A 10144-nucleotide genomic window follows, 5' to 3' on the forward strand; every position below is an offset into this window, starting at 1 on the left:
ATCCTCTCATACTGAGGACACCTCTCTGGGGGAGGGAACTCCAGTTATTGGGACCAACATGGTAGCATTCTCCAAAATGCTTCCAGTTCCACGTGCAGGGCCAGTTAGACAGGCAGAACTGCAGTGTCTCAATATGTGGAGGAGACGATGGTGTAGGGAAGAGGGGTTTTTAGGAACTGGGGAAACTTTTGGGAAAGAAGGTGTTGGGGGTAGAATTTAGAGAGAGGGACGGATCGACTCTGGACGCTGGATGGTTCAGTCTAGGTACCACCGTTTATTGCATCAATGGTGTTACAAGCTTGCAAGCCATACTGCCTGTTCCCCTCCTCCCTAACCCTGAAGAGTGAGCCCAGATGTTTATTCGTATTTCCCCTTTATTGTAAGCATTGACCCTCCTCCTACCCAGGTAGGCAGTACTGGTTTTGGTCTTGTCCCAATAAATGTTATTTAATTATCCTGCTGAATTCTCTGCCCCTATTTGTATTTACCTTTGCTTATGTCCACTGTTCCCTTATAAGGGCTATTGAGCACTTAGTTATTGCTGACAGGTAGCTTCTGGGTGTGTCATGAGACTTTCCGTTCCTGTGTCTGCTGGCCCTTACCAGGCAGACTTGAGCATTTAGCCATTTCACCTGAAAGCTTTGGTAACGGGGCTTCCTGTTATGTGCCTTCTGCTACCGGCTTTCCAGACAGCATTTACTCTTAGCAGTTTACCAGGTAGGGCTCATATTTGACAAATCTGCCATAGAAGGAGTCTATACAGGAAGGATGGGCTCCACCTAAACCAGAATGGAACCAGATTGCTGGCACTTAAAATTACGAAGGTCATAGAGCACTTTTAAAACTAAGGGTTGGGAGAAAGCCTAAAGGTGCAGAGGAGCACGTGATTTGGACAGAGACATCCCTTAGGAGAGCATCTATTAATGGAGATTCTCTATATCCTAGTGAGTAAGAGAGAATGGAAGATGATAAAATATAGATAGGATCTGATGAGAAACAGTCACATGAAAAAAAAATTCTCATCCAATTACATCTTGTCATGGCAGACAGTTAAAAAGTGACACTTTTATAAAGTGCTTATATACAAATGCTAGATGTCTAAATAATAAGATGGGTGAAATAGAGTTTCTACTATCTACCCAGTTATCCTGGGCATTTACAGGGTGTTAGACCCAATGGAGATCTAGGCATTATCCCTAGTTTTCTTGCTAATCAACTATAATTTTTAAATATACAGAAATACACAAAACAGCCAATTCCTCTCTGACTCAGCACAGAGCCCAAGAGTTCTCATCTCCCTTTGGGAAGGTATCTTATTTACTGTTTACTCCTAAAGCTGGATAATTAGCCCAGAAGCCCAGACAGCTTATCTCGAACCTCTTTACATTCAAATGCTGCTTCTCCCCTAGAGGCCGAGCAAACCCCACTGGGACTTCACAGAGCTATATTATAAATGGTGAACATCCCTGTGTTGGCTCTTGGCATTGGATGTTGCTATAGATGCTGCAGTGAGAGAGGCGAGGGACACGACTACCTGAGGGGGATTCCCAGGGAGGACACTTCCCTTTCAGAATTCACAGGTACCCATCTCTTGCTGAGAAGCTCACCTGATCGACAAACCCAGGGCAATATGGGAATGATGGGCTAGAGAGCAAGTCTGTGGTCCTTTCACTGTGATCCTTTCACAGTATCATTGGCCAAAATGTCACTGTTTTCTGTGCACCCCTGCCCGACCCAGCTGATGGCCTCCAGCACCAAAGTGTCACTGTCACTTCCTCTTCCACTTAAAGATCTGGCTGTTAATTGGGGGCTGTTACCTGATTTTTACCTGCTGGACAGCATGGAGCTGCTAGGGCTCCTCACTGAACAATTATAAGAATTTTTCAACATGGGTAAGACATATTTTCTCCAAGCTTCATTTGAGAAATTGGCTGAACTGTTATGCCATAAACTTTCAAAAGACAATTCAGCCAGAAGCAGACACCTGGCATGGGAAATTTCAGTCCAAACACCTAAAATTTGACAAACTTCCAAGCAACTGAAAATGAAGTCTTCTTACTGAGGTGTGTCTTAATCATTGAAGACTAAGGGCTATCCACAGTTCCACTGTCCTTCTCTTCTTACAGTTAGGAAGTTTTTCCTGAAATTTAATTTAAATCTGGTATGGTGGAAGTTTGAAATAATTGCCTCTTGTCGTGCCCTCTGTGATAAGACAGAACAGCTTTCCTCCACTTCTTTATGGCAGCCTTTCAAGTATTTGAAGAAGGCTATCACGTCCCCACTTAATCTCCTCTTTTCCAAACTAAACGTAACCAGTTCCTTTCGCCTTTGGTCTTATGGCTTGTATTCCATCCCATTAGTCATCTTTGTCACTCACCTCTGGATCCTTTCCAGTTTCTATACATCCTTCTCATACATTGGTGACCATAATTATACACAGTACTCCAGCTGAGGCCAAACCAGTGCTTCGTAGAGGAATACTATCACATACTGTGACTTGAATGCTATGCCTCTGCTAATACAAACTAATGTTGCATTTGCCTATTTTGAAACAGCAAAAAAATCCAAACATCAATCTAACTCTGGTGTAGACATGAAGACGTAGACTTAAGAATTCTTCCATCCACCTAGCTACCACTTCTCAGGGAGGTGGATTACCTATGCTGATGGAAGGAGCCCTGTCTTTGGTGTAAGTAGTGTCTACAGAGAAGCACTAAGGCAGCGCTGCTATAACATTTTAATTGAAGACAAGCCTTCAGGCAGATTTTGCAATAAAGCATTTGGTCTGGATCTGCCGACATGGAGAATTGGAGAATCCATCACTTCCCTTCTCAGTTTGTTCCAACGGTTAACCACCCTCCATGCTGAACATTTGGCCATTAATTCCAGCTGGAATTTGTCTGTGTTCAGCTTCCACCCATTGGGCCTTGCTTTGCCTTTCTCCTCTAGATTACAGAGCCCATTGCTACCCACGGTTATCTCCCCATGAAAGTGTCTGCTTGATCAGTCTTTTTGTTAAGTTAAATAGATGAAACCCTTCAAGTTTCTCATGGTCCGGCTTTTTCTCCAGCCTCCAATCATTTTTGTGGCTCTTTTTGGCACCTTCTCCAATTTTTCTCATTCTTTTAAAGTGTGGACCCCAGAAATGGATGCAATCGGTTTCACCAATGCCATGTGCAGAGGTAAAATCCTTCCCCTGCTCCAACTCACCACTCCCCTGTTTATACATCCAGGGATCATATCAGCCCTTTTGGCCACAGCATGGCACTGGGAGCTCACAATGAGTTGGTTTTACACAATGACTTCTAAATCCTGTTCAGGGTCCTTGCATTGCATAATACAGTGTCCAAGGCTGTGGGTCAGGCTTGCATTTCCTGTCATGAGAGGATAAGTTTGACTGTATTAAAACATTTTTTTTTGCATGGAACACTCTTACCAATGCTCCAGATCAATCGGTATGCCTTCTCGGTCCTCCTCATTGTCACCACTCTGCCAATCTTTGGGTCATCTGAAAATTTTTATCTGCAGTGATTTTCTATGTCCTCTCAGATCATTGATGAAAATATTGAATAGCATTGGTCCTAGAACTGATCCCTGCAAAACCCCACTACAAACAGCCCCATTCACTGATAATGACCTATTAGCAATTGATTTCTGCGATCTGTCAGTTCACCAGTTTTAGTGTATTTTATGTGTGCACTACTGATATTGTAGAGTGTTAATTATTTTAGCTCAATGTTTCCCCCGAATAAATCAAATGCCTTAGAAAAATCAAAGCTTATTGCATCTGCATGGTTCCCTTGGTCAGCAAAATGTGTACTCTATTAAAGGGATGAAATCAGGTTTACTTGACAAGACAGGGTTTGCCTAAACCCTGTTGTGAATGGCATTACTTATATTATAGAATGTTTTTCTTGAACTAATTCCATACCAGCTTTTCCATATTTCCTAACCTTCTCAAATCTTTTTTTTTAAGCAGTACCTTAATTTTTTTAATGCTTTTACATGTAAAAAGGAATTTCCCTAAATCTTTTCTAGGATTCCTTTTGTTCTTAACATACTTAATAACCTCCTTTTTGTAATCCTCAACACTGCCAGCTATGGATTTTCCCCTGATGTCTTCAACGTCCCTTATCAGTTTTCATAACTTCCAATATTTGTTGCTGGCTATTTTCCCTTTTCCACATTGATATATGTTGTCAGATGCTACCGGTGTGGTGCTCTGCTTTCTCCTGTGTTGATATCACTCGGCTGCGTGTGTGTGTTCCCTATGTGTGCTGCCCCAGCTCTGCGCAGATAGCTGACCCAGCAGACCCGAAGAGGACCCCCAATAACCACAGAGTCTAGTAAGATGCAAAGTCACGTCGACTAGGTTTATTGAGACCTTGGACACAATTGCAGTTCCCCGTAGATTACTTAGTCTACTGGGCATACTACGAGAAAGTGCCTCTTGGCAATGGACCCGGCTCAGTGGCGGGACTTTCCACTGCCCCCTCGGCCAGACAAAGACCCCCCACCCCAGGGATACATTCTTAGACACAGGTACAAACAAGTTACACATCACTCCTGACGTATTGAGGTGCAACCCCTCTACGTAGCAAGGTGCCGCCTCTCACCTTGTACAGATTGGTTCGATCAAAACAACTCTATCCATCATTTTACCCTTTTGCCCCTGTCATTGGGATGGGTCGGCCTGTTCCATGTTATCTGTGGAATGTTCCAGTATAGTGTATGTTCTGATATCTGGTGTCCAGTACCTTTTAGGTATGTATCTTCTTGCAGCATCAGCCCTTTCCCTGCCAGCTTCTGTGAGCAGGGCCTGCCTCTGGCTCACAGCTTAACTTTGCTTTATGTTAGCAAAGTCTTGACCATTACTTTAGTTCAGGCCTCAGGCATCATACTGGGCCTTTATTAGGGCCTTCACTTACTACAATATACATGTATCTTCCCCACCCATTTACTGCCTTCACTTTGCAACTGGACCGGCTTTTTAGCCAAAGGTTTTCACCTTCTTGACTGAGGAATCATGACTTTTTTCTCTATCTAATGATCTCTGTTAAAAAAACACTCTCAATTTTCATTCTCATATTTTGTCTAATTATTTCCTTCCAATCAGTTTTGATGATAGTTTCCCTCAGCTTTGGGGAATTAGAACTTTAGAAGCACTATGTGTCTATAGAAACTATGGGTTTGGGGTTCTCTGTTTGTACATATGAATGTAATCAGATCCATTCCTTATTTTGCTGTCCTCTATCATATGCCCCCTTGTTTGTCTCTTCTCTAAACAGCCTCAGACTTTTCAGTCTGTCCGCATACGGCAGCCTCCCCCTTCTCATAGCCTGTCTTGGAAATCCCCTTTTTATTTGCTATATCCTTTATAGACACTAGGTGACCAAAACTGCGCGCATGTCCAGAGCAGGTTTTTCTCCATTCCATTCCTAAGGCATCCAAATACTGTTTTTGTTTTGGCCACTGCATGAATGAGCAGGTGTTTCTCCGGAGCTGCTATCAATGATGCCAAGGTCTTTTCTCTGAGTTGTTTTCTAGTTGGGCTGTTTCCCCTAGCGCATGTCTTTGCAAAGGTTTGGGTTTTTTTCTACTCTCTTATTTTAAGCAAAGAGATGAAAGGGGAGCTCCCTACAGCATGGATTCTCTAGCCTAGCTTTCATTGAATTAAGGAACAATGATTGATAGCCAATATCCACACTCGTGTTTCCTGTTGGTGACTCTTAAGGTTTCCACCACTATGACGTGCAAGAATTATTGATGCATGGAGCATCATAATATATTGATTTAGCATAGGAATGTTCAGTTGTTCATAATTCATTTATTTAAATAATGAGAATGTCATTTCTCAGTGTATAAAGAGCAACCAATCTATTTCACCCACAAGAACAGCCTCCAGTAGTGCATATAGTGTCTCATATTAACATTGTCTCTCCATCTAGGCGTTTGTACTTCAACCATCACCCTGGACCCTGGGCACATACAGGAAGTTATGGGAACCTACGGTGCATGCAGGAGACACCGTTCTGCCTCAGAGTTGGACACCTTCTCCCCTACTCCATGTCAGATTCCAACACAACCAACTTCACCAACCCCTCCACTTTCATCCTACTGGGCATTCCTGGCCTGGAGATGGCCCATGTCTGGATCTCCATCCCCTTCTGCACCATGTACACCATAGCCGTCTTGGGGAACTTTTCTATCCTGTTCATTGTGAAGAGAGAGCCGAGCCTCCATGAGCCCATGTACTATTTCCTCTGCATGCTGGCCATCACTGACTTGGTCCTGTCCACAGCCACCGTGCCCAAAATGTTGAATATTTTCTGGTTCAATTCCACTGAGATCAATTTCAGTGCCTGCCTCACCCAGATGTACTTCATTCACTGCTTCACAGGGATGGAGTCTGGGATCTTCGTGGCCATGGCTTTGGATCGCTACGTCGCCATCTGTGATCCCCTGAGACATGCAACCACCCTGACAAATTCTGTTGTGGCCAAGATTGGCCTGGCCGTGGTGCTGCGCGGCGGCATATTTGCATTGCCCTATCCCTTCCTAGTGAGGCAGTGGCCATATTGCAGAACCAACATCATCCCCCACTCTTACTGTGAGCACATAGCTGTGGTGAAGCTGTCCTGTGCCGACACCCGCCTTAGTAGTTACTACGGCCTCTTTATTCTATTCTCTTTGATTGGTCTGGATGTCATTTTTATCACCGTGTCATATATCCAGATCCTCAAGGCCATCTTCAGCCTCCCCACAAAGGATGCTCGGCTCAAGACTTTTGGGACCTGCGGCTCCCATCTTTGTGCCATCTTGGTTTTTTACATCCCAGATTTCTTCTCTTCCATCACGCATCGGTTTGGCCATAATGTGCCCCTGCATTTCCTCATTCTCATGGCCAATGTGTACCTTTTGGTGCCCCCCTTGTTACACCCCATCATCTATGGTGTGAGGACCAAACAGATCCGGGACAGGCTGCTCTGGCTCTTTTCTCATAAAGGGACCTAAAAGTTTTTCCCTGGTGATATGGCTCTCAGGCGAAGCTCCGTGTAGAGTTGGCTGGTAATATGGTGCTGGGACCTCTTCCCTGAATCACTTTCTGGGCAGTCAGAGAGACATTAAATCCTTTCCTGACCTCATTTTGCTGTGTCAGCATGATAAACTGGGGAATCAGTCTATGTACAATTCAGTGGGTTGCCACCTTTTTAATTTCTGGAAGCTGGACCCCCAGCACCGCGACCCTTAGACTGACTCTTCTGCCAAGTCTCTGCACCTGCTGTATCTCTTCCCTGCAACCCTCCCACCTCTGTCCCTTGCTCCTCTCTTCCCCTCCTCTTGTTAGTTTCTGGATCATTTTAATCTCCTTTCGCCTGAACACCAACTGCAATCGAGCCATTTCAAAGTTTAATTGGGGTGGCTACTTTAACACATGAGTCCCGGGGCTACTTAGACTATTGAAATCTCCAGTTTTTTGGCATATAACCTAGCAATTATCTGACAGGAGCACTGTATCTAATTCCTGTATATAAGAAAGAAAATTAAATATTATACCCACTCAACTCTAATACAAAGATTGATGGTCTGGATGATGGGATGGATTGCACCCTCAGCAAGTTCACAGATGACACTAAGCTAGGGGGAGAGGTTGATATGCTATAGGGTAGGGCAGTAGGGGAAGTCTAGGTTGGATATTAGGAAAAAAGGTCAAACATTCCTTCAAAGCTTGTAACATCTTTGCCCCTTACCCACTTTCTCATCAAATCTTTCTTTTTTTTTTTAACATATTCCATAGTACTCATATCAGTACCCCTCTTAAGATACTTAAATTTCACTCCTTATGTTTCAGGGGTAATCTGAAATTGTTCCAAAACCATTTCTTTGAATTTACAATAATCAAAAGCATTCTCAATTGGCATTTTATTGAACGTATACAGAGCTTTACCAGTTAACTTTCAACTAAAGTGGGCATCTTCTGGTCATCAAGAATCACACACAGCCTCTCAAAGATAGTGAAGTATTCAGCTATATCAATGGGCTCATTGTATGCAGGACACAACTGTTCCCATTTGTGGATTTTTGGAGAGGTGGGAATTAGTGTGTGTGGGGGGGTCTGGTTCTGCTTGTCCAGGAAGTCCAACTGGTGTTTCTGCTCTCCCTCTTTCTCTTCAATTTCTTGTTATTTTAGTTCCCTAGACCTACTCTTTTGAGCCTCCTCTCCGGCAGTCTCTGTCTTCTTTAGCTTAAAAATTCACCTATGTTCTTTTTCTTTTTCTGCTGCCTGAAAACTGAATAGCTTGAATTTTGAAATTGTTTGCTGTTTTCTCTCATCTTGTTGCTCTTCTGTATCTACTTCCCTTTCTGAAATAAGGAAACATAAAATAAAAAAAATATGGTGACCTATTTGATCTCCAGCCACCACACTTAAAATCTCTGCACACATGTATGAAGTTCAAATTTCACTCAGAACAACAAGGTGTGCAGTTTGCACTGCTTGTAATGCCACTGTGATGGACTATGTCAGGATATAGTCTGGAATTGGGGCACTGCTGATCCCTCTAGCATATCAATCTGGGCCCCCTCCCATCTCAGGCTGTGAGAAGCTTTAGATGCCTACAGGTCCCGCACTTACACAAACATTCACAGGCAGGGATACACACAGTTGAGTTACATGAATGCTTTTGCCAGCCATCCATGAACCCACTGTAGCAAGGATCTAGCCAACTACTCCCAGTTCACCAGCCTAGGACACAGAGCTGACCATCTTGTCCTGCTCATAAGCCTGACTGGTAAATTTATTACTCATCTGCCCCTTCCTCAATGTGGAGAGGACAATGCACCAGCCCCTGATCCTGAGCAGATTTCCCTTTACACTTCAAACAACACACTGTTTTAGATTAAAAAATAGAACAGATTTATTAACTACAAGTAATAAGAGTACAGCTCAAAGAAGATTACCTAAGAAATAAAGCAAAATTGCAAACTCAGTTCTATAAATTAGACAGGATTTGAATCAAGCAGTGTCTCACCCTGATGAGACAAACAGTTACCCAATCCATACATGGGCCAGGATTCCTTCTTTCCAGCCTGGGACCACCTGCCCAGTCAAAGTCTTTTTCCTCTAGACTTGCTTCCAGGTGTTCAGTTGTGGGTGTCGGGGACTGAGACCAAGTGGTGATGTCACTTCCCCCTGTTAATAGCTTCTGCCATGTGGAGGGAACTTCATTTTTCAAAATAAAGCCCACAGCAGTTAGTGGAACAGTATGGGCACACGATTGAGTCCAGAATCATATGAGTTGGTCACATGCCCTGGCATGTTTCAGTGAGTGATAGCAGGGGTTATTATCCATATTCTGGTCCATGGCCCATTGTGCTCATTGATGGGGCATGAATTTGAATAGTCCATTCACAATGTGCTGGCTAGACTGACTGCAAACTACATTTTGGGAATTACCACAGGAACAAACACATTTGAAATGTAGGTATATAATCAGTATTGATCATTTCAAATGCAAAAATGATACATGCATAAAAATATGATGGTCATATTCAGCAAATGATAACTTTTCCATTGACATCTCATTTGACATATTTTGTACAAGATTTGTTGCAATTACATAACAGTGGTTAATATGGGGATGCCAGTGTGTTGTTTTGGGGTACAGAGTGTCACAGCAATATATCTATCAAATGATATCATCTTGTCCAACCAGTGCTCAAAGCAGGGCTGTGATGGGGCAGCCCCGCCCCGCACTAGCCCCGGCAGCGCCAGACAAGTAGCTCCGTGGGCGGAATTCCAGCCCCGCTCATACTGGGCATGCTCCAAATGCTCAGGGAGTATAAAAAGAGGGAACTCAGCTCAGCCTGGGCTGGTGGCCGCAGGAGAAGCACCTATAGGGAGAGCTCCGGCAGAGGACCAGCTTGCACTCCTGCAGCTACCGGGAACCGAGGCTGTTCCAGGCCGGTGTGAAGCCCCACTGCGGGAGGAACCAGAGGAGGCAACAGACCCCAAGATGCATGGAGAACCAGGGGACCCATGGGAGACCCCAACGGCTGATCTAGTAGGAAGCGACCCGGGGGAGTGATGGACTGGTATCTTGGCCCCTGTAAGCCTCAATGTTTTCGGTAGGACCCCCCCGCT

The 10144-nt window shown here is 44.1% G+C and overlaps 1 protein-coding gene across 2 annotated transcripts; it reads left to right on the plus strand.

The window, feature by feature from the left end:
* The first annotated feature begins 3457 nt into the window (after positions 1–3457).
* LOC112122729 (olfactory receptor 52J3-like) lies at positions 3458–7014 on the plus strand. Of its 2 annotated transcripts, XM_026660464.1 has the most exons (3): positions 3458–3480; positions 5295–5315; positions 6096–7014. In XM_026660464.1, exons 1-3 carry the CDS (start codon positions 3458–3460, stop codon positions 7012–7014), a joined length of 963 nt encoding a protein of 320 aa, XP_026516249.1. The 2 variants fall into 2 exon arrangements, with proteins under 2 accessions (XP_026516249.1, XP_024077221.2); XM_024221453.2 differs by lacking the exons at positions 3458–3480; positions 5295–5315 and having other exon boundaries at positions 6061–7014.
* The last annotated feature ends 3130 nt before the right edge of the window (positions 7015–10144 follow it).

Source organism: Terrapene carolina, unplaced genomic scaffold, assembly GCF_002925995.2.
Source record: "Terrapene carolina triunguis isolate 2854851 unplaced genomic scaffold, T_m_triunguis-2.0 Scaffold784, whole genome shotgun sequence".
NCBI classification, from domain to species: domain Eukaryota; kingdom Metazoa; phylum Chordata; order Testudines; family Emydidae; genus Terrapene; species Terrapene triunguis.

Coding starts and splice junctions, on each gene's coding strand:
- LOC112122729 (XM_026660464.1), top strand. CDS start 3,458: ATGCCTTCTCGGTCCTCCTCATT. Junction 3,481..5,294: donor CCTTCTCGGTCCTCCTCATT/GTCACCACTCTG, acceptor AAACAGCCTCAG/ACTTTTCAGTCTGTCCGCAT. Junction 5,316..6,095: donor CTTTTCAGTCTGTCCGCATA/CGGCAGCCTCCC, acceptor AACCAACTTCAC/CAACCCCTCCACTTTCATCC.